Genomic DNA, 25444 nt, shown 5'->3' with positions numbered 1-25444 from the left:
CTGAAGTCATCCCCAGAGAATGTTTCAACTAAACAGTGGTATTAGTAATTACCAGCAAGGGAGCTCCAGTTTATAGCTTGTGTGCAACAGATCATACCACCATTCCATCTTGCACCATCCTCACCACCACCACTGAGTGTAAGCCCATTATTGACAAGCCCTTATCAGATCAAGACTACATTTACCCAAAAGCAAATCCAAGCAAGCAGGAAGGGGTAGAAAAGAAGAAAAGGAAAAAGAAAAGAGTAGAAAAGACAGAAGGAAACAGAGACAGGACATTTCTGTCCCCAGGACAGAAAAGGGTGATAATGATGCCCCATTATAAGAAATGGAACACTTTATGGGAAATTATTGAAAGATAACAGCTTTTCTCTGTAAAGTTTTACCTAAGCACTTTTTTGTTGTTGCTGTTTTTTGGGGTTTTTTTCCAAGTAGAGGTTCTAATAGTGGCACAAATCAAGTTACAGAGGGAAGGTGGTTCTTACAATAAAAGGCCTATAGACTAGCACTTTGTCTATTATAGTGTAGAGGTTAGGAACCACAAGATGTAGAGGCTCAGCTATGTCATTTATGGTTCTTATATCCTGGAGCAAATTCCATCTACCACTGGGTTGTTTTACAACTCGGAAGTTTGCATGCAAGGTAAAGGTGAAGTAAGGAACTGCTTATGAGGTTGTCCGTCCATTCCAACAACTAAGAAATAGTGAGAAGAGTTGGGACCTCAGAAGGCTTTTAGGACCAATTACTAGGCTCTGTGTCCAGGAGAAAATGAATGTACTTACCAGTAATGTTAATGCTCATCCACGGCTCTTCTGGGGGGATCTAAATCGTTGAAGTGTCCTCCTTTGTTTCCAGCTGGGAGCTGGGGCCTGTCAGTCCTGTCTGCCACGAGGACCTGATGTGGGCCACCTTGACCAAGTGTCCTTCAGAGCCACACTTAAAGCAAGTGAGTGGGAGCTTCCTCTCTACTCCCTTGCCTATCTGTGGCTCTTGTCTATGACACTGTCTATTGAAGTGGCCCATCTTTCCACAGTGGAAGCAATTCTGACCTCTTTAATTACCTTTGGGTGGCACTGTATATGAGTAAGACTTCCTTTTCCTGACACAGGCCCTAAACTGGCAGCAATAGCTGCCCCACCTAAGCATTTAAAGTGCAATTTAAAAAGAAAATGAGAAGGTCTCCATTCTCATAGATATCTCAAGCCAAGTGTCTTTTTCTTTATTTGATCTCCTCTCAGCATCCTCTAGACTCTTTTCCCCTCAGGAACTTTCTTTATAGCAGTCCCAGTGTCACTTCCCTCTTTTTATATAAAACCCACACATCTGTGTTTGCAAGGTGAAACAGAAACAAATCCTTAGAGTGAAAAAAATACAAAACACACACACAAAACCTCACTTATCAAGTTTCTGATTTGAGCAGTTTAGTCTGTGCCAAATTTTCATTTAACAAGAGTATCAAGTTGTACAAGAGAAGCTCCTTTTTTCTTCCCTGCTCTTTGAATGATTCTTCCTTGTGGAGGTTATTGATTTTGCGAACCTTATTTTGAGTGGTTATGTATTCTCCTATCTTTGGAATATGAGATCTTCAGCCTTTCCTGGTGGAGTCCACAGAGGCTAGCCTTCCTGACTTTCTTCTCCTCTAGGGCCATTCTTTGTAAGACATAGCCTCTCTGTGACTTGCCTTATTATTTTTTTTTTAGCTTATTGCTTATTCATCATCTTTTTAAAAATTTAAAATGAAAGGCACAGGATTTGCATTAAGTATTAAATGCAAACATAAAAAAATAAAGCTTCATAGACCAGGTAATTGGAATTGGTAATTTTTTAAAGCATTCTTGTAAGTAATATTCTTGCTTCATGAACTGGTATTTTCTTTTTATATGCTTCATGTAGATGAATGGACAGAGGTGGACAGAAAACGAGGTATGCTTCCCCTTAGCTGCATGTATTCAGTCTGCATCCACAGGTTCATGCGGTCCTTCATTAATGGGGCTTAAAATGTGACCGCTCTAGATATTTCAAAGTAAAAATATAGGTGTAGATTTGTCTTGAGCTGAGACATTGGTTTTATATTTGAATCTGTTTTCTAAAAGAAAGAAATACAGCATATAAAATGAAAGCCAACCGAACTTTGGCAAAGGAGCCACACGGCACCTGAGGGATCTGCCTCCTTTTATCCAACCTTTGTAGGAAAGCTGGGAAAGTCACTGTACTTCTGGATGCATTGTCCTATGTGGTAGCCCTTAAAGCCATTTCATTGTGATATCATGTAACTAAAGAATTTTGCTTCCACATAAGCCGTTCTCCTTTGCACACAGAGATATCTGTTGAGCAAATGGGAGAGACAGAAGCATGTGACTGCATGGCTGCCAGGTTGTGGGCAGAAGGCACGATATCATGCATGCAGTATGGCATTATCATGCCAGATCTGTTTCCTCCTCACTTATAGCTCAGCTAGACCTGGGTCTGGCTTGGAAGCTAGGGGTAAATCTGAAAATTTTACTTACTCCTTGGAATAAAACCTTAGCCTTTCTCAGCCTTTAAATGTCACAGGTACTTTCCATCATTTGCCATTGAGCGTGGTTTATGCATGTATTATAAAGACCTCTCCTTGCTAAGTATACCGGGGAGAAAACATGTATTTGAAAGCATTGGAATTAGACTCAAACAGTCCTCCTTGTTATTTCTATTCGACCACCAGATTTTTTACTTGGACTTTAACTTCACTAAAAGTCATTCTTCCTCCCCACATGAATGAGGCTGATAATTCAAAGTTGTGTTTTTGGAGTTTAAATGAAATAATGCATATAAAGTTCTCAGCCTAGTGCCTAGAACATTGTAGGAATTCAAGCCACAATAACTTAACTGTCCAGGAGAGTTCCTAGTTTTTCTCTTTTTTTAGCTTTGGCTCCAAAATACCTGTTCTCATAAGTAAGTGAATTTAGGGCAGAGGTAACTATTATCAACTCAACATTCATTGAATCAGGCAGGGTTCAAAGAAAAGCCCATTCCAAATGCATGTTATACTTATATGAGATTTCATAACCATCTTTTGAGCAATTTTTGGCCCACTTCCTAACTCATAGCAGAACATCGGGCATGAAGTATAGAGGTTAAAGACCTTTTGTACATATATTTGACTCACTGGAATCTAAGTATTTAGAAATAATTAACAGAAACCGACTTCATATTCTGAACCTGGGACTACCGATCTTTCTCATGCTACTCGTGGAAAAGTAACTTCCCTCCCCTCCCTGCCTTCGTCTTTCTCTGACAGAATCTGGCTTTGGATGTGTCTGTGTCAAGAAGATTGTGCAAAGCTAATTTAAAAACCAACTATAAGATAGATTAATAGGTTTGGATAAAGCTATGCCATTTGTCAGGTTTAAATTAAAAGCAATTATTTCTCTGGGAGAACAGATTCTTTCTCTTTGTGGCTGTAGTGCACAGTAGACTGGCCTCCACCAAGAGCTACTGAGGGTAACTATGAAGCCAAGGCAAATGCCTTCAAATTCTTTGTCTTCTCAAAGACTAACTGGGAGGTAGAAGCCCCAGGTGGCAAGGCCTGACGTGAAACTGCAGTTTCCTCGCTAGGGTATTTGTGTTCACCACTCTGCCCAACTCTTCCCTAACAGGTAAACTTTCTGAACATTGTTATGCATTGAGCCATGATGACATATAGCTTATTCACTTCCCAGAGGGGAAAGGCTTTATTTTGCTTTTACTTTGCCAGAGTGGCTAACAACCGCCTTGGGATTTTCTTTCTTTTAGAACTGATTTATTTGGATCTAAGCTATTTTCCTGGATGCTGCTAAGGGCTCAAATATACTAGAGAAATGACTCAATACCTAAGTGAATGGTAACTGTTTGTAAGCATTAACATAATCAAGGCTGATGGTCATACTTTAGCTTCTGTTTTATCTGTTTGACACTCCTCCCTGGCCTATATAAACCTGTGGGAAATTCTTCATAGTTTCTCTTGTGAGGCCTAAAGTGTGGCTTTTTAATTGTATCTAGTTCCTTTTAAATTCTGCATATTATGTAAGTTGTGGTAAGAAAAAGAACTCTGATGGCAGTGTAGGCTAAGCATTGAAGTGCTACCCTAAAGATTGATGGTTCAAATCTACCAGCTGCAGCTCTAGAGAAAGAGGAAGCCATCTGTCCCTGTAAAGATTCAGCCTCAGAAAACCTCTTGAGTCAGTTCTGCTCTTTCTCACAGGGTGTCTCTGAATTGGAATCAACTCAGTGGCAATGGGTTCAGTTTGGTTTGGTTGAGAAGTAAGAAAAATACTAGGAAATTCATTTATCACAGAATCTTACTTATTTTGGTTGAAGGGAAAAGGCCAAGAATGAATTAGACTGTAAAGCATTAATATGTCTCCAAGCCGTCCACTGGGGAAATGTTCTTGCACACTGAAGGCAAATTGCAATGACAACTTTAAATCATCACCTGTGAAGGAAACTCTGTGTCAGTAATGGATTTGGTTCCTTTATCATTGCATAATAGGATGATGGTGGTGACACTGATGATGATGATTGCCTTCGAGTCGACAACAACTCATAATGACCCTATGAACAAAAGGCCTGAAGCCCCTCTACAGCTATCAACATTTATCAATGTTCATAAAGTTTCCAGAGGCATGCTGTTTAGGAAGTGGATGCCACTCCTACTTCCAAACAGGAATAGGATAGAGACAAGAATAACATCCAAAGGACTTGAGCAAATTCCTAAATTCTGTAAAGAATCACAAATCATGTCTGCATGTGGAAGAACATTCAACATACTCTGCTGAAACCAGAGAATACCAAAAGAATGTCAATTTGACCCTTATTATTGACTATGCAAAGATGCTTGTGTAGATCATAACAGATTATAGCTAACATTGAGAAGGATGGGAATCTCAGAACACTTAGTTATGCTCATGCAAACCCTATATCAAGATTAAGAAGCTTTTGTTCCAACAGAGCAAGGGAAAATTGCATGATTTACAATTGAGAAAGGTGTGCATCAGGGCTGTATTCCATTCTCTATAGCTGTTCAGTCTTTATGCTGAGCAAATCATTCGAGAAGCTAGACTTTGTAAAGAAGAATGTGGCATCAGGATTGGAAGAAGATTCATCAGTAACCTGCATTATACAGTTGACGACTTGAAAAATTTTCTGCAAAAAATCAAGGATTACAGCCTTCTATTTGGATTACCTCTCAACATCAAGAAGGCAAAAAATCTTCACCACTGGATCAATAGGCAACATTATGATAGATGGAGAAAAGACTGAAGTTGTAAGCAAATTCATCTTAATTGAAACCACAATCAGTACCCTCAGTACCAGCATAAAGAAATCAAAAGATATGTTGCATTGGGAATATCTGCTCTCAAGGACTTCTCCAAGAAGCTAAGGAGCAACAATGTCCATTTAAGGACTAAGGTGCACCTGATTCAAGCCATGGTCTTTTCCATTGCCTCCTATACATCTGAAAGTTGAACAGTGAATAAGGATAACAGAAGAAGAATCAATGTTTTTGAGTTATGAGGTTGGAGAAGAGTACCTGATATCCCCTAGGCTGCAAAAAGAATAAACAAATATATCTTGGAGAAAGTGCAACCAGGGTACCCCTTACAGGCAAAGTATGTGAAACTTAATCTTACATGTTGTTAAGGAGGGGCCATTCTTTGGGAAAAGACCTCATGATGGGAAAGGTGGAGGGTCAGTAAAAGAGAACATGACAAGATGGATCAGATCAGCACAGTGACTGTAACAGAAGGCTCAAGTATATCAAAGATGGTGAGAATGGCACTGGATAAGCCGGGGCTCAGATCCAGTATTCATAGGGTTGCTATGAGTCTGTGTCCTCTTGACCCCTTCTAACAACTACAGTGTGGAAAAACAATGTTTCTCTTTTTTCTTCTCTGCTACTTCCATTTTCAACTTAAGTACAACCAGACCCCTCTCCCTTCATAAATACTTCAAGATGCTCTAAAATACTAACCTGAGTCCTCAGAGTTTTTCTTTCAGTTGCTTACAAGAAGAGCAGAATCTTGAAATAATAACCTCATGGTTTTCCCTTGCCTTCACTCTCAAAGGTGCAGGCCATAACCACTCACGTGGTTATGTCCCTTGGGTTAGGCAAGAGAGTTTATACCTTTCATAATAGTCACCAGTGTTCAATGATTTTGTACAGCTGATAGTAAATAAACCAAGTTCCTTTGACATTTTAAGTGTATACTCTTCATACTGTCACCTGTGGGCCAGTATGTATCTTGCTTAATTAGGGAGAAGCTGTGTTCAGACACACTTGTTCCCTTTACTTATTATATTCAATGATTTTCCTAGCCTTCAACTAATGGCACTTGTTTTACTAGCATAAAATTTCTGAAACCCACAATGCAGATCTAGAATTTTAGACACTGATTTTAATACTCCTTTAGACCTTTTGTCCAGAACAGATGAAGTTTTTCTTCTTGAGCAACAGTTATTTGCTATGTCACTATAGTATAACACCAATGGGATAGATTAAGTGTAGCAGTTAAGGTATGCGAATATGAAGTATTTATTCTGTAAAAACATTAAAAGTGTTTTAATGTCTAATCAGTGGGCAGACTTGAACCAGGCCAGAGTTTTCATAAAATGCTTTGCAAAAGAACAGTTACCATTATTGGCCTCATTTTTGTAAAGTCTCATTTCAAGTAAAAAATACTATAGATTTGCCAACTTTAAAAAAAGATTAATAAAAAAAATCTATAAAAGATTAATAATGTTTCTCACTTTAGGAAGAAATCTAATCTAAAATGTTGTAGGAATTGTTTTTAAAAGGGGGGAAAAACCCAAAACATTTTCCCTACTGTCAGATGAGATGGAGAGCTGTGGTGGCACTGTGGTTGAGTGTTTGGCTGCTAACCAGTCAGCCAGCCAGCAATTTGAACCCATCTGCTCCGTAAGAGAAAAATGAGGCAACCTTCTTCCCAGGGGGTCACTAGCTTTGGAAACCCTGTGACAGTTCTGCTCATCTTACAGGGCTGCTGTCAATTAGAAAGAATGAACTCACTGATATTGGGTTTTATTTGTGTTTACTAACTGAGGTAAATGAAGGTGGTTTATAACCTCTGAAGCACAATGCATTTATTCACTGTCATTCTTGATGTTTACCCTGAAATGACCTCATAAAGTGCTTTTATCCTCCTTACTTTCTACTAAGACAATTATATTTTCTCACCAGGTTGCAAATCTCACCTAACAAGTCAGCTTCCCGCCTCCAAATATACCCACTTCCTTCACTCGGAAAGGCAGCTATACGTAGGGAATTTCTGAATGTTTCCTCCACTACTTTGCTCAACTGTACTTTCTCTTGTTTTTACAGTTCTGAATGACATCATCTCTACCATGTTCAATAGAAAGTTCATGGAAGAATTGTTCAAACCCCAAGAGCTCTATTCCAAGAAGGCCTTAAGAACCGTGTATGACCGCCTGGCTCATGCTTCCATTATGAGACTGAACCAGGCCAGCATGGATAAGGTGAGCAGGCAGCTTTCTCTGCTCTTTTTGTTATATTTCTTGTACCTTTTGTGGGCAGTTATAGACTGGGGTCAAATGAGATGACATAAGCAGTAATACTTTGTTCAAAACAAGTACTTGTCAATGTTACTTGTGGAATTCAGAGTTGGGAAAGACTTCAGATGTCACCACATTAGCCTGCCTGATGGTTATGTCATCCCCCCTGCCTGTACCACTTATTTCAGGACTCCATTTTTGAATGCTGAAAACATATGTCTTAGCCCAATACCAGAACTTGGCATTGTCTTTCTTAACAAATCTCAGCTCTCCAGTGAGGAATGGTTTTATAGGAAACTAAGCATTTTTTTAAAATTTTTATTATTTTTGTGTGAGTGTACCGTCAAATCAGATCTCACTGGTACAGGAGGAAATTGTCCCTCCTTCCCCGGCAGAGCATCTGGTGGATTCGAACCGTGCGCCTCTGGGATTGTAGTTGCAGGTCCTTGCCACTAGGCCACCAGAGCGCCCCGAAACTAAGCATTTTTAACAGCAAATTCAAAACCATTGAGTCTTTATTTGTAACAAAGAGATATCTCTCTCTTCAGAAAACAAATTATTGTGGTACTCAGATTTTAAAAATAATAATTCCAAATAAATAAATTGAATAGGCAAATCGGTGCATAAAAATTCCAAATAATGAATATAGATATTCCACCCTCAGGGAGGTGTGGGCTACATCAAATGCGCAGTCTGAAAAGAAGGGGGGAAAACAGTAACTTTACAGGGGAAACATTACAGACACTAACTACTACAGCCAGATGATCAAAGTCAACATCAATTGTGGTAAGTCATGTTGATACTATGTACCCTGACATGATACGGTGAGAATGGCACTTTACTTCTTTGGCCTGTCCTTTCCAAATCCCATAATCCCTTTTCTGATGAGAAGAGCATCAGATAATTCCCAGCTGAGGGTCATAATAGAAAATATCTGAACAATAGTTCTCAAAACTGTCAAGTCATCCAAGATGGGAAAAGGCTGAGAAAATGTCTGCTTAACCAAGAGGAGCCTAATGAGTCTTGTCAACTAAATGTACTGTGATCTCCTGGATGAAATCCTGGGCCAGAAAAAAGATACAAGGTTAAAAACGAAGGAAATCCGAATCAAGTATGGACTTTAGTTAATAATTCTTTTCAAATTCCCCTCTCATGTGCCTTTTCTTTTTAAATCATGAGGACTGACTATAAATGCATAATAAATACTCACTATTGCAGATACTGAGGTAAAGATTTCAAATAAACATAATTAAATGTTCTAGAATTCCCATTCTTTTCAGTGTTAGTAATAGTTTGTTATAATACCCACAGATGCCTTTGCATAGTCAATAAAACACAAATAGACATTTTTCTGGTAGTCTCTCCTATAAGCTAAAATCCATCTGACATCAGCAATGACATCCCTAGCACCCCAGCCTCTTCTAAATCCGTCTTGAACTTCTGGCAGGTCTCTTATCAATGTACTGGTCTAGCCATTCAGGCACGATCTACAGGAATATTTTGCTTGCATTTTGTTTGATAGTTTCCACATTCTGTTGGATCACCTTTCTTGGGAATGGGAACAAATAGGAATCTCTTCTCGTCAATTGGCCAGGTAGCTGTCTTCCAAATTTCCTGGCACAAACTGGTGAGCACGTCCAGGTCTGCATCTGTTAGTTGAAACATGTTAATATGTTTCTCATTGATTCCTGAAGTCTTATTTTTTGCCAATGCCTTCAGTGCATTGTTAACTTCTCCCCTCATCACCATTGTCCCTTTATTATATGCTACTTCTGAAATTTTTCCAGCCAGTTCTTTTTTTTAATTAATTTTAATGAAATTTTACAGAGACTGGATTTCCGTACATTCATTGTTGTACTTTTCTTCCTGCCCAACCTCCCCTCCAGTTTGCTCTTTGAAAAGTAAAATTCTCTCATTGTTATACAGTCTCTCCTCCCAAGTCCACTCCTCTATGCAGCCTTCATCTTGAAAAGTAAAAGAAAAACTCTTTCATTGTTATACAATCCCTCCCTCAAGTTCACTCCTCTATGCAGCCTTTGTTCTAGACTCCTGTCATAACAATAATACCTAATCATGTATCCCTTTTAAACAGTTCTCTCCCTCATCTGTTTCAGTGTAGTATGCATAATTAATCTCATCTTTCTCAGTTTCCCCCCAACCCTGATGTTAGTCCCATTTTACACCAGTGGCACTACGCAGTATTTGTCCTTTTGCGACTGAGATAATTCACTCAGCATAATGTCCTCCAGGTTCACCCATTTTGAATAATATTTCATGAGTTCCTTGTTTTCCAATGCTGCTGCATAGTATTCCATTGTGTGAATATATACCACAGCTTTTATGTCCATTCTTTTGTTGATGGGCGCTTGGGTTGTTTCTGACTCTTTGCTATTGTGAACAAAGCCACGATAAACATGGATGTGCATCAGCCAGTTCTTTTTGTACAGTCATTCTGTGTATTCCCTGAATCTTCTGATGCTTTCTGGATCATTCAAGGTTTTTCTCATAGCATCTCTCAATATTGCAGCTTGAGACTTGAATTTGTTTTCCCGTTCTTTCACTTTGGGAAACACCAAGCAAATTCTTCCTTTTTAATTTTCCAGCCCTCTGTACATTCCATTATAATACTTTGTCTTCTTGAGCTGCCCTTTGAAATCTTCTGTTCATCTCTTTTACTTCAGCATCTCTCCCCTTTGTTTTGGGTTTTGTTATTTTACATATCCTTTTTTATTAAATTTTGTTATTTGTTATTGTTATGTGCCATCGAGTTGCCTACAACTCATAGCAACCTTATGTACAGCAGCTCTGTCTCACTGACTCCAACACACCTAATACCATTGCCCCAGTCACTGTATCAATCCATCTCATCCAGGGTCTTCCTCTCCTGCAATATCGCTCCAACCTTCCAAGCATGATGTCCTTTTCCAAGGACTTATCCCTCCTGGCCATGTGCCCAAACTATGTGACACAGAGCTTCAAAATCCTTGCCTCCAAGGACAAACTTGGTTTTACCCTTCCTAGGACAGACCTGTTTGTTCTCCTGGCATTCCATGGTATGTTCAGTACGCTTCTCCAGCACAACTCAAAGGCATCAATTCTTCTTCTGTCATCTTTAGTCATTATCCAGTGCTTTGATGCATTGCAAATAATTTAGAAGACCATGGCCTGGATCAGGTGTACCATAGTCTCTAGACTGACATTATTGCTCCTCAGCACTTTGGACAGCATACTTCCCCAGTGCAATTCATCTTTAGATTTCTTGACTACTGTTGCTATAAGTGTTGATTGTGGAGCTGAGCAAGCTGAAATTGTTAACAACTTCAGTCTCTTTTTTTTCATTCATCATGGTGCTTCCAATTGGCCCAGTGGTGAGAATCTGTGTCTTCTTGATATTAAGCTTTAATTTTGAAGACTGCAATCCTTAACCTTCTGCAAAAAAATGCTTCAGGTCCTCCTTAGTTTCAGCAAATAAGGTCGTGTCATCTGCATAACCCAAGTTGTTGAGGAGTTTCAATTCTGGTGCCACACTCTTCTTCATAAAGTCTAGGCTCTCAAATGATCTCTTACGCATAGATTAAAAATGTATGGAGACAGGACACATCCCTGACACACTCCCTTCCTGATTTTGAACCATGCAGTTTTTCTGTGCTCTGTTCTGATGACTTCCTTCTGGTCCACGTACAGGTTTTGCTTGAGCACAATTAAATGTTCCAGGATTCACATTCTTCTCAAGATTAGCCCCAATTTTTTGTTATCCACACAGTTAAATGCCTTTGCTTAGTCAATAAAACACAGACATTCCTCTATTACTCTTTGCTTTCAGCCAAGATCTATCTGACATTAGTGATCATGTCTCTAGTGCCATGGCCTTTTCTAAAACCTGCTTGTATTTCTGGTAGTTCTCTGTCAGTAGTCATTTTTGGATAATCTTCAGCAGGATTTTGCTTGTGTGGGTATTAGGAATGTTGCTATGTGCGGTCAGGTCACCTGTGACTCATAGCGATCCTGTGTACAACAGCTCTGAATCCTGCTCTATCCTAAGCTAACCTTATTGTCTGTGACACACTTACCCCCATTACCTCAGTCACTGAAGCATGAGATATTGGTGATAATGGAGTTTTTGTTTACATATTCCTTTTTTTTATCTTTTTTTGTGTAATTTTTTTCTTTTGTTTCACATTTTCTTTTCTCCCTCCTCTCCATAGCCAACTAGCAATGCACTCTTTGTTCCAGATTGTCGTCATATGTAAAATCCCTAACCATATATTCTTTTCAAGACATTTTCCCTTCATCTGTTCAACTACGGTGTTTGTTATCTATCCACTCTTTTCCCATTCTCTGCCCACCCCACCCCCACCTTTCTTATTTTATAAGAGGTGTTACACTCTATTTGTCCTTTTGTGACTGAGATATTTCACTCATTATAATGTTCTCCAGGCTCCCCCGTGTTGTGTAAAGCTTGTGAGTATACCATAGTTTGTCTAAATATTCGTTTGTTGTTGAGATTTGGGTTGCTTCCACTTCTTTGCTGCTGTGAATCACGCAGCATCCATTTTGGTCTTTTCTTGATCTCTACCCTTTCTCCATACCTATTCAGTATGTACGTTCAGCAAATCATTACAGAAGCTGGATTTTTTTAGAGTGTGTGGCATCAGGATTGGAGATTAATCACAGCATTCATTGATGAGTCAACCTTGCTTGCTGAAAGCAAGGAGGACTGCGCTTGCTGCAGAGGATCAAGGACTGCTTCTATGTTGATTACATCTCAACATTAAGTAAACAAAAATAGTTCTTAACCAATTGGCAAAATCATGATAAATGGAGAAAAAAATTGAAATTGTCACAAATTTCGTCTTGCTTCAATCCACAGTCACCACTCACCACCCTTGGTAATAGCAGTCGTTGAGATCAGGAGGCATTGCATGGGCAAAGTCTGCTGTCAGAGCTCTCTTCAAAGTCTAGAAGAGTAGTGATGTCAGTTTAAAGACTAAGGTGAATCTGACTCAAGCCTCAGTCCTTCCAGTCATTGGCTATGCATTTGAGAGCTGGACAGTGCATAAAGATGTCAGGAGAAGAATTGAAGCATTTGAATTGTGGTGTTGGAGAAGAGTGCTGAATACCCCATGGACTGCCAAAACACAAATAGATATGTCTTAGAGAAAGTGCAACCAGAGTGCTTCTTGGAGGCAAAGATTGCAAAGCTTCATCTCATGTATTTTGGATTTGTTGTTAGGAGAGGCTATTCCTTGAAAGGGGAAATAGTACTTAGAATGGTGGAGGGTCAGTGAAGAGGAAGACTCTCAATGAGATGAATTGGTCTGTGGCAGTGGGCTCAAGTGTGTTGGAGATGATAAGAATTGTGCAGGATACCACAGGGTTCAGATCTGTTGTTCATAGGATTACTGTGAGTAGTATTCGACTCAGTGGCACTTAACAACATTCATATACCTGAACTGAGAAGCTGCTGTCCAAACAGAGCACTGCATGGTTTAAATTGAGAAAGGAATATGTCAGAGCTGTATCCTTTCTCCATACCTATTTAGTCTTTATGATGAGCAAATCATTGAAGAAGGTGAGAAATCCTCAAAGAGATGGATTGATAGATACAGTAACTGTAACAGTGTACTCAAACACATCAGAGATGATGAGGATGGCACAAGAGAGGGCACGGTGCTGACCTTTTATTCATAGGGTTACATTGAGTCATAGCCCACTCAGTGGCACCTAACAACAGCCAACAACAGCCTATCTTCCTACCTAAGTTCAAGTCACACCCTTACTAGTTACTGGCTGTGAGACGCTGAATAATATACTGAATATCTCAACTATCATTTCTTTATCTTATACCTGGTTTTATGCTTTATTTGTAACAGAGCATCCTATTCATTATAGTTACTTAATGTTTGATAATTATGGTAGACTCTCAAATCTGTCTTTCCCATTAACTATACCCACTCCCCACATGCCCCTGGCATCCCACACCCTTAATACCTCCACATTCTCACATGGGGCTTCTCCCATTGTATGGCCTTTCTAAGAGGAAATGTTTACCTGAAGGTTGGAGAAATCAGACTGTGTAGAAAATTTTAACAAGCTATCTAGAATCTAATTGTCTGTGTTCATACCTTACCTTCCCACTTACAACCTTATGAAATTGGTCAGAGTTCCTTATTTTAGACCTTGGGATAATAATGTCAACCTCATAGAATTTTTGGTGAAGATTAAATGGGACGAAATTAGATATTGTGAAAATGTGCGTGGTACACTCAGATGAGAGTAGTTTGTATTTTTCACTCCTACCTCAGACATGTTCATAACTCAGCCGCTCATCTCTCCTGACCCAGCTCCTATATCCCCTGGACTTCTGCTTCCATTAGAAGCCTCTTCCTTTTCCAGGCTCAGCTGAATATGCTGTGATCATTTTGGATGGCCCTCATCTTCATCCCCTAAATCTAGTCAGGCAGTCATTGTGTGCTGACACTTCCTTCCTAATAGTGCATGAGCTCTTTCAGTCGTCATTCCCCAATTTTCCATCTTGTTTAATCGCCACTTTTAGCATATCAACTCAGTAGCTTCAGTATTTCCCTCCTTCTTCCTCCATCTATTTTGCCTTTCTTTCTAAAATCTTCTAATATTCTAACCTCACCATTCTAAACTAGGCATTTCTGACACAAACTGTCCTCTTTAATCAGGCTGTTTGCATTCTCTCAGAAAAAATAGGATCCTGCCTCCAGGCCCTTATCCAGGCTGTTCCTCTTAACTGAAATGCCTTTTCTCTCCCCTAAGCTGTTTTTAACCTTATAAATACTTCCAGGTTCACATCAAGCTCACTTCTTTCACAGAGGCTTTGTCGACCACTTTAGTCCTCACCAGTTTCTCTCATAGGTTGTTAAACCATACCTAGGGCTTATTTGTAACTTATTAATAACGGCCAACATTTTAACTTGTCCTTATATGTTTGTGGAGCATTATACTTGACACTTTCACCCATATTGTCATTAACTCTTCTCAGCAATTCTACAAGACTGGAAAATTGGAGAGCATTGTTTACAGAAGAGAAAACTCTGGCCCATAGAAGTCCAAAGACTTGATCCAGGTCATATAAGCCAGCAGCAAGGGTAGAACTTGAATTCTGGTTTCCAGTCTCCCAGGACCTCATTGCTGACAATATTGTATCATATATGTCCCATCAGCAATCTATGTAAGGTGACCAAAAGTCCTGATTTTTCTAGGAATGCCCCAGCTTATACATCCTATCCCAGCTTCATTAATCTCGCTCCCCTTTGTTGTCAGTGTGTCTTAGTTTTGGTGATAACTTATATGGTCACTAACGTTTTATGTTTAGACCGCTTGGCTGTCAGGAGTTGCTTGACTGACTCCTTGGAGGTTCTGACATCTGCTTTTACAGATTTGTTCATTTGTTGTGTGGTTTGACAGCTCTATGACCTGATGACTATGGCTTTCAAATATCAAGTATTGCTGTGTCCTCGTCCCAAGGATGTGCTGCTGGTTACTTTCAATCATTTAGATGCCATCAAGGAATTCATCCAAGACTCCCCAACTATCCTGAATCAAGTGGATGAGACTTTCCGGCTGCTGATTGACGTAAGATTATCAGTTAGTTACTTCTCAACCCCAATGTGTGTTCTCATTGATCTGTTAAGAACAGGTAGATTCTATGTCTGACAGAAAAGGGTGAACAATGGCAAATCCTGTCAGTCTTTCAGAACATTCTAAAAATCCACAAGAGTCTATCCCAAATGAGTAATATAATAGGCATTCTCATCTTACACCCTCTTCCTATTGCCTTCAAACCTAGGAAAGCAGTAGTTTAAAGCATTGCCATTTCTCCTGACTTTCCTGGAAGGGAGTTGGCAGGGGATAGTCTGTTAAATATTTGTGAACAACCTCTCTAGGCTTGTGAGGAAGTAGGAGAGGTTCTGTGTATCCCTGCTCAGGGCTGGCAGAATGGCCTGTCCCTCTGAGGGAGCAGAGCTGATTCTCCCTCTGACCCACTTGTCCCAGGACCTGAACGCCATCTTTGTTTGTCTAGCTCCTTGAGTGCCTGCCTGTCCCTGCTTCTCATCTCACTTCTGAAAATGAAGTGCTTCTTGCTGCTTTGCCTTTGGCAGGTGTATGGGAGTCTCTCTGCTGGGGAGTTCCAGCTGATCCGGCAGACGCTCCTTACCTTCTTCCAGGACCTGCACATTCGAGTAAGTGAATGCCTCCCTTCACACACTCCCTCCAGCCTCAGGTACATGCTGCCCTGCAGACCCTGTGCTAGGAGGACATGCACACTGTCAGGGAAGACAAGGACTGAGTTTTGTCCTGGTGAGGAATGTCCTCCATGTTTGACTCCACAATAATAATTCCTGATCACAAACCCCAGAGGTGGTGGTTTTTAACATTTATTGTTAATCTGACTAAAATTTTATACAGCACATTGGTTTTCCATTCAGTAGTTTATAGACTATTGTTTTGTTTTATGGCATTGACTGGAAAAATCCTCAACAGTTTTCAAATGGACAAAAGAAAACAAAAAGTTTCCCCAATGCAGTGGATTAAGCTTTGGGCTACTAAACAGAAGGTTGGCAGTGTGAATCCAGTTGCCAGTCTAAGGGAAAAAGATGAGGCAGTCTGCTTCTGTAAAGATTTACAGCCCAGGGTCTGAAGTCAGACCCTCATGTGTGTAAATCCCAACATCAGCACTAGCTCCCGGACCTTCTAATACACTATTAAATGTCTCTTGAGCCTTAATTTCTCATCTGCAAATAGAAATTATAATACCTCATTTAAAACATACTGTGAAGATGCAGATGATTCCCAATTTATAGGTATGTTCCATTCTTACAGCTCCTTTATAAGTTGGCTCTGATAAAATACTTTTTCATTCTCATTGTTTTTGCTTTTTATTATCAGTGGCCTTATAAATCCTCTATCTTTGAAAGTTGGAAAGTTTACATATTACATATAGACTTATGCAATATATGTTGCTAAGAATAAAATGTACAAAAGAAAAAATTATTTCCTTTCTGTGTTACCCAGAGAAGAGTCTATACAGTGTTGTTCTGGTTCCCATTATAACTTAAAGGGGAAACTTCCACAATGTCCAGAACCCTGATGTCTTGCAGATGAAGGAGGGGGATGTCCTCAAATTCCTTGCAGCGGGATTGCACTTGGGTGGCACCAGTCTTGACTTCCAAATGGAACAGTGCATCTACAAAAGGAAAAGTGATGGCATCTATGTCATAAATCTGAAGAGTACCTGGGAGAAGCTTCTGTTGCCTGCTCAGGCCGTTGTTGCCATTGAAAATCCAGCTAATGTCATTGTCATATCCCCTGAAATACTGTCCAGAGAGCTGTGCTGAAGTTTGCTCCTGCTACTGGCGCAACTCCTATTGCCAGGTGCTTCACTCCTGGATCCTTCACTAACCATACAGATAGGCTTCCAGAAGCCTCCACTTCTGGTGGTTACTGATCCCAGGGCCAACCACCAGCTTCTGACAGAGACGTCTTACATTAACTTGCCCACCATTGCCCTGGGTAACACAGATTCTCCTCTGTGTTACACGGACGTTGCTCTCCCATGCAACAAGGAAGTTCACTTCAAGTGTGGATGCTGGCCCGGGAACTCCTGCACATGCATGCATGGCACAACCTCCCAGAAGCACCCTTGAGAGGTCATGCTTGACTGTACCTCTCCAGAGATCCAGAAAAGATTGAAAAGGGAGATCAGGCCACTGCTGAAAGGGCTGTAACCAGGTAGGAGTTTCAGGGAGAATGAATGGCTCTTTACTGCTGCTCAGCCTGAGGTCTGGGACTGGTCTGAAGGCATGCAGCTGCCCACTGTGCCTGTTCATCAGTTCCCTACTGAAGACTGGAGTGCTCAGCTTGCAACTGAAAAAGACTGGTCTGCAGCCCCCACTGATGAGGCTCCTGAGTGGGCTGGAGCAACAACCAAGTGGTCCTTAACGGTCTTTTCAGTCTTTTAAAAAATGCAAATAAAGTTGGTGGAAAATAAGCAATATAGTTCTTTTAAAAAAGATTATTTTGAACACAGATCATAACTCAACTATGTCATAAATCAGAGACTGTGCTCACAGTGGTTGCCTCCTTGGAATGGGAACTATAAGGAAGACAAGGATAGTAGGACTTTCTAGTGTATACTCTTGAATTTTGTACTTGTATAACTACAACATATTTTTTTAAATAAAGATTAAAGGAAAAAGAAATTCAATATGTATATAGGGGCCTGATTGTTGATTTATCTTCAAGGACCAAGGAAGCAAAATAGATTTGATCTCTGAAACCTATTTTGTTTTTAACTCTTCATGAACTATTTTATTTGCCATGAATGGAGCAATAATAATAGCAACATAAATGAAGATTTCTAATTGTTGTTATGTGCCTTCTTGTCAATTACAACTCATAAGAACCCTATAAACAATAGCTCTGAACCCTGCCCTATCCTGAGCCAAACTCACTGTCTCTGACAGTGTGGTAGCCATCACACAGTCACTTTGTCAGTTCATCTCATGCAGGGTCTTCCTCCCCTGCACTGTACCCTCCATCCTTCCAAGCATGATGTTCTTCTCCAAGGACTGGTTCCCTCCTGGCAACATGTCCAATGTATATGAAACAGAATGTTGAAATTCTTGCCTTCAGGGAGCAGCCTGGTTTTTGCTCTCTCCAGGAAAGTTCTGCTTATTCTCATCTTAGCAGTCCATAGTATGTTCAGCACTCTTTTCCAGCACCATAACTCACAGGCATTGATTTCTTCTTCTGTCATCCTTAGTCATTGTCCAGTGCTCTGATGCATAACAAGTAATTGTGAAGACCATGGTTGGAACAGGAGCACCTTGGTCTCTAGACTGACATTGTTTCTCTTTAGCACTGTGGAGAGATCTCTGACAGCAGACTTTCACAATGCAACTTGTCTTTTGGTTTCCTGACTGCTGGTACCAAGAATATTGATTGTGGATCTGAGCAAGATGAAACTGTTAACAGTCTTTAATCTGTTCTCTATCAATCATGATGCTGCCAGTTGGCCCAGTGGTGAGAATCTTTGTTTTCTTAATATTGAGCTGAAACCCCTATTAAAACTAGAGCCCTTAGGGGAGCTCTGGTGGCCTAGTGGCAAGGAGCTGCAACTACAATCCCAGAGGCGAACGGTTCAAATCCACCAGATGCTTTGCCGGGGAAGGAGGGACAATCTCCTCCTGTACCAGTCAGATCTGATTTGACGGTACACGCACACAAAAATAATAAAATAAAAAACCAACCAACCAAAAAAAAAACACTAGAGCCCTTGACCTTCTGCAGCAAACAGTTCAGGTCCTCCTCAGTTTTGATAAGCAAGGTTGTGTCATCTGCATAATTCAGATTGTTGATGAATCTTCCTCCAGTTCTGATGCTACATTCCTCCTCAGAAAGTCCAGCCTCTCAAATGATCTGTTCTGCATATAGATTGAAAAGGTATGGAGAGAGTGGAACTATGGAAGCTGTGGATATCCAAGATAACCTGCTGGGAATCTCATGGGTTGACAGTGCCTGGATCCCCATTTTGAACACTGGTAGTGTCCTGGACTACTTTTCAGAAAGAAGCAACCCTTTCTATGACAGGACATGCAACAATGAAGTAGTCAAAATGCAGAGACTAACATTAGAACAATTGAATCAGATGATTGAAGTGGAATACATCCTTCTTCATGCTCAAGAACCAATTCTTTTTATTATTTGTAAGCAGCAACGGCAGTCACCTACTCAAGTTATCCCTCTAGCTGATTATTACATCATTGCTGGAGTGATTTATCAGGCACCAGACTTGGGCTCAGTTATAAATTCCAGAGTGCTTACTGCAATGCATGGCATTCAGTCAGCTTTTGATGAAGCTATGTCATACTGTCGATATCATCCCTCCAAAAGATATTGGTGGGATTTCAAGGATCGTGAAGAGCAAGATAACGTCAAACCTAAAGTCAAGAGGAAAGAAGAACCAAGCTCTGTTTTCCAGAGACAGCTTGTGGACACCTTACTTTTAGATCTCAGACAAAAATTTCCACCTAAATTTGTACAGTAAAAGTCTGGAGAAAAACCTGTCACAGTGGATCAAAGAAAGATCTAGAACCTTTACCGGAAGCTGTCAAATCTGATGAGAAAGAGACTACAAAGCACACCCAACAGACATTAAGTGCAAAAGGCCCCCCTGAGAAATGGATGAGACTCCAGTGAGTTTTAGAAGAGAAGCTATCAAGACTTGTCTACTACCTTACCTCATTTCTGTGGCAAGCTCATAAACTTTTAAGTTTTGACATGTTTTTTAAACAGCTTTAACCATTGTATTATTTGTTTCGTTTGTGAACATTTCTTGTGTATCTTTCTGTAATCTTTAGTCTGTTGGAGTTGTTCAGCCTGCCCCACTTACATGTACCATATTATATGTGTGTGTAAAAACACAATAAAGTTTTTGCATATAAAAAAAAAGAAAACGTATGGAGAAAAGACATATCCCTGAGGCACTTCTTTTTCAATTTTGAACCATACAGTGTTTCCTTGCTCTGTTGACAACTGCTTCCTGGTCTAAGTACAGGTTTTGCTTGAGCACAATCAAGTGTTCTGGGGTTTCCTTTCTTCTCAAGATATGCCACAATTTGTAGTGCTCCACAGTCAAATGCCTTTACATAGCCAATAATATACAAATAAACATTCTGCTGGTACTCTTTGCTTTCAGTCAAGATCCAATTGACATTGGTAATGATATCCCTAGTGTCATAGCTTCCTCTAAATCCTGCTTGTATTTCTGGAAGTTCTCTGTTGATCCAGTCATTTATTATAACCCTCAGCAAAACTTTGCTTGCAAGTGATATTAGTGGTATTATTCAATAATGGCCACATTCTGTTGTATTATATTTTTGAGGGGCATAAATATGGATCTCTGCCAGTCAGTTGACCAGATAGCTGCCCTACAGATTTCTTGGCACAACTTGATGAGTGTGTCTAGGGCTGCATCTGTTGAAATATGTCAATTGGTATCCCATCACTTCCCAGGTCCTTATTTTTTGCCACTTTGTTCAGAGCAACATGACCTTCTCCTTCATGACCAGTGTCTCTTGGTCATATGTTGTTTCTTGAAATTCTTCTGTGTCAGCCATTTCTTTTTGCTACAGTGACTCTGTGTACTCCTTCCATCTTCATTTAATGCTTCCTGGATCATTCAATATTCTGCTCATAGCATCTTTAAGTATTGCAACTCAAGGCTTAAATTTGTTCTGACCATAATAGAAAATAAGAAAGTACTAAAAAGATTAAGTTTACCCATTAAGTTTTAATATATTGAAGATTGTGCACCATATTATCAAGGCTGTGCATATTTGGACTTTCTTTTATAGACTGTAGTAATACAAGCAAACATATTGATTTCTCAATTCTAACAAGATAAAATTCATTATAATGAAAGAGCTTTCCTAATAAGTCTATAAAAAAATCATTAAACTATGTTAAACCACAAAATATATTAAGCTTTAATTGCTAAATGAGCAGGCAGTGAAACATCAAAAGCTTTATCAAGGGAAATAGGAACCACATATCCTGACAATATTTTGCCAATGACCTGTAACATCTAGGCTGGTTTTCCAAGTCTAGTCTCTAATGATATTTTGCTCAGCTGCAATTTGTGATTGCATATACAAATTTACTCTGTGTCCAAAAATTGTGATAGTTTTCAAACTTGTTAGGAAAGCCAGCTAATGAAATAAAGACGACACAGTTCTGATTGTATCCTTGTTCATTGTTTAGCCAAAAGAAATACAAAACTCCTCCTTCTGTTATCTAAAGCTTTTGCACTTGCACCAAACAACCTGAAATAGCCTATACCCTGGGCCCTGGCCAGAAACTACGAATAATTTACAATCATCTTCATACTCAACCTTCTTCCACGTTCTAGAACCTCTCCTTATGTTCTGTTGAGTTGGAACCAACTCATAGCTGACCCTCCAGCGGGTTTTCTGAGACAGTAAATCACATTGGAGGAAACTGATTGCCCATCTTTCTCCCACCAAGCAGCTGGTGGGGTCAGAACTAAGTACCTTTGAGTTGGCAGTGCAGCTCCTTACCTCTAAGCCACCTGAGCTCCCTGAGAACTTCTCCACAGTTCCCTCCTAAAGAAAAGACTCCTCAGGTCACGTTGCTTTTCTGCACTTTCATCCTCACTCATGCACCCTGCCATCATTGGAATTTGGTTTAAAAATCAAGAAAGGTTTGAGTCATGGTTGTATCCTTTCTCCATGCCTATTTAGTCTGTATACTGAGCAAATAAATAATTTGAGAAGCTTATTTCAGTGAAGAAAAATGTAACTCCTGGATAAGAGGAAAACTCATCAACAACCTGTATTAGACAGATGGCACAACCTTGTGCTGCTGTAAGTGAGGAAGACTTAAAATCATTGCTGCAGAAAATGAGACTACAGCTTTCAGTATGGATTGCATCTCACCATCAAAAAGATAAAAATCCTCATCACTTTACAGATAAGTAACATGATAGATAAAGATTGAAGTTGCCAACAATTTCATCTTTCTGGGATCAATAATCCAACAGTCAGGAGATCAGGGGACATATTGCATTGGGCAAGTCTACTGTCAGGAACCTCTTCAAATAATTACTGAGAAACAGTTATGTCTCTTTGAAGACTAAGGTGCCCTGTCAGGCTATGATCTTTTCAGTCACTTGCTGTACATTTAAATGCTGGACAATGAATAAGGATGACAGAAGACTAATTGATGCCTTTGAGCTGTGGGGTTGGAGAAGAGTGCTGAATATCCTGTGGACTTCCAAAAGACCAACTGTGTCTTGGAGAAAGTGCTACCAGAATGCTCCTTGAAGACAAGGATGACAAAACTTGTCTCATGTGCTTTGGACATGTTGCTAGGAGAGGCTATTCTTTAGAAAAGGATATCAAACTTGGGAAAGTAGAGAGTCTGTGCGAAAGAGAAGACCCCTCAATGAAATGAATTGATATAGTGACTACAGCAAAGGGCTCAAGTGTGTCGGAGGTGATGAGGATGGTAACAGAAAAGGACAGTGTTCACATCTGTCGTTCACAGGTCACTCTGAGTCATATTCAGCTCAGCAGCACCTAACAGCAAAAACATTTCCCTTGTAATGTCTAATCCCTGAAAAACTAACCTGTCCAACAAATATTTACTGAATGCTTACCAGATGCCACGCTGTTTTAATATTTGAGGTATGTAAGTAAACACGACAGAATCCTTGCTATGAAAAAGTTCTTTGCTAACAGGAAAAAAAAAATGAAGTAAGTTATTTTCGTATCTCTTTCTCCCACTGACATCAAGTTGAAACCGACTCATAGCTGACCCTCAAATGGCTTTTCAAAGACTGTAAATTACATGGGAAGAGATTGGCAATCTTTCTCTTGTATCTTGTATTATAGCTGGTGGGGTCAAACCACATGTCTTTGGTTTGGCAGCACAATTCTTTACCCAGTAGGCCAACAATTCTATTATTTCCCTATACTGATAACTTTTAGAAAGATGACAAGTTAGGGTAAAGTTATAGAGGGCATCTAGGAGAGGATGCTGCTTTAAATGCAACTCAGTGACTTAACTGCCATGGAGTTGGAACCAACTCATAGCTGACCCACCAGCAGGTTTTCAGAGGCTGTAGATAGCAAGAGAAGAGATTGCCCATCTTCCTTCCTCAGAGCTGCTGGTAGACTCCAGCCACCTGCCTTTGAGTCGTCAGTACATCTCTCTGCCCACTAGGCCACAAGAGTGTCCGGGCTTTAGCACTGCCATTTTCTGTCTTGATATAACTGTTCTATGTCTGTGCTGTCCAGTATGATAGTCATTACCCATATGTGACTTTTGAGCATATTATGTGGCGTCTTAGTTATCTACTGCTGCTATATCAGAAATAATGCAAGTGGATAACTTTAACATATTTATTCTCTCACAGTTTAAGAGTCTGGAAATCTGAATTCAGGGCACCAGCTCTAGGGGAAGGCTTTTTCTCTGTTGGCTCTGAGAAGATCTTTGTCTTCCATCAACATCTGTGGGCTTGGTGTCCTGCATCAGTCTTATCTGGGGCCCAAAAATCGTGCTCCACTCCTGGCTGGGCTTTCTTGGTGATACTGAAGTCTCTGCTCACCTGTTTGATCTCTTTTATATCACAAAAGAGATTGACTCAGAAAACAACCTAATCCTGTAGGTTATGTCCCATCCCATTAGCATATTTGCCACTAATCCTGCCTCATTAACATAGAAGTTAGGATGTTAATAAGTTAACATATACATAGGATAATTACATCAGATTAATACATAGGATAATTATATCAGATCAAAAAAATGAAAGATACTTTCATAATACTGAGAATCATAGTCTAGCCAAGTTGATATGTATTTGGAGGGATATACCTCAATTCCTAACAGCTAATATAACTGTGAAATTTTCTTTTTCTCTTTAAATAGCCACATTTAATCAGTGGCTATTGTATTTAACAGCACAGTTTTAGATAATAGAGTCAAGGACAGTTTTTCTGATCATTTTCGGTTGAAAATGTTGAAGAGCATTTATTTAAAGGACACTAAATTCAAATTCCTGTTGAAGAATAGGAATAAGCATATTCCCTAGAGAGAAAAAAGCCAGGGGACTGGAGCATACCTCTTAGGCAGGAGTGGAACTCGAAGTCAATTTTACAGTCTGCATCATAGATATTGACTAATCACAATAGATGCCAGTCCTAAATAAACTAGCCCCCACTGCCAGAGGTCAGGATAATAGTATCATAAAAAAAACTGACCCCCACTGCCAGAGGTCGAGATGATACTTAAAACAGTCAGCCTTATCTTTAGGCCAAAGTAAGAAGTTTGGATTTTATCCTAAGAAGACATTGAGTACTTTAAGGCAAGCAGTAATGCTGTTTGATTTATGTTCTAGAAGGTGAACTGTGTGGGACAAGGGTAGAAGTAGGATGATGGTTAAGAGAGTGTCAAAATCTAGGTAAGAGATACAAGTGCTTAGATCAGATGCTAGCAGTGGACCAGTGCCCAGTGTTCACATTCAGGAATATACTGTTGGGCAAGATGAGTAAGATGGGATATGGGGAATGAGAGAAAGAAGAATGAAGAATAACTACTAAGTTTTGACCTGAGAAATTAGTAGTGCCATGTACTGAGATGAGGAAGCATATTTGGGGAGAAATATGAATAGTTCTATTTTAAGTTTGACTAGCCTGTTATTTACTCATTTAGCAATATCTGGATGGGACCTGAGATTGATAAAAATCTAAATCTTGAACTCAGGGGAGAGGGCCAGACTGAGGACATAATTGTGAAATTTCGCAGTATAGAATAGATTGATACTTGACATCTTCCAAACCCTTGGTTAACATTGAGAAAACTGAGAATCGCAGAATATTTCCAAATCAGGAAAAGACCATGTCAGGGTGCATCTTGTCTCCATACCTTTTCTATATACAAATCTATATACAAAACATATCATTTGGGAGGCTGGACTAAATGAAGAGCAATGTGGCATCAGGATTGGAGGAAGACTCATGAACAACCAACATTAAGCAGATGATTCAACATTGTCCTTAGAGACTGAGGAGGACCTGACACATTTGCTGCGGAAGGTCAAGGACTGCAGTCTTCAGTATGGATTGAAACTCAACACCAAGAAGGCAAAGTTTCTCACCAGTGGGACAATTGAAAGCACCATGGTGGAGAAGAGATTGAGGTTGTTAACAATTTCATCTTGCTCAGATAAACAATCAACACTCATAGTACTTGTTGTTGTTATGTGCCGTCGAGTGGTTTGCAACTCATAGCAACGCTATGTACAACAGCCCTAAACCCTGCTCTATCCTGTGCCAATCGCATT

The 25444-nt window shown here is 39.8% G+C and overlaps 1 protein-coding gene and 1 pseudogene across 2 annotated transcripts in view; both read left to right on the top strand.

Moving 5' to 3' along the window:
* OSCP1 (organic solute carrier partner 1) overlaps positions 1-25444 on the top strand; it is a 48047-nt gene that overhangs the window by 5758 nt on the left and 16845 nt on the right. Inside the window, exons 2-5 of one of the 2 annotated variants that reach the window (XM_006886453.1) lie at positions 1894-1923; positions 7358-7512; positions 14986-15153; positions 15681-15761. In XM_006886453.1, coding sequence (XP_006886515.1) covers positions 1894-1923; positions 7358-7512; positions 14986-15153; positions 15681-15761 — 434 coding nt within the window. The remainder of the gene's footprint in view (positions 1-1893; positions 1924-7357; positions 7513-14985; positions 15154-15680; positions 15762-25444) is intronic. The other variant, XM_006886454.1, reaches the window with a different exon arrangement.
* On the top strand, positions 19043-19700 carry LOC102872407 (annotated as a pseudogene).

This window comes from Elephantulus edwardii, unplaced genomic scaffold, assembly GCF_000299155.1.
Source record: "Elephantulus edwardii isolate Elephantulus edwardi_28Jun2011 unplaced genomic scaffold, EleEdw1.0 scaffold00049, whole genome shotgun sequence".
NCBI classification, from domain to species: domain Eukaryota; kingdom Metazoa; phylum Chordata; class Mammalia; order Macroscelidea; family Macroscelididae; genus Elephantulus; species Elephantulus edwardii.
Note: the sequence above shows the minus strand (reverse complement) of the source record. Positions and strands in the feature narration are given on the sequence as shown.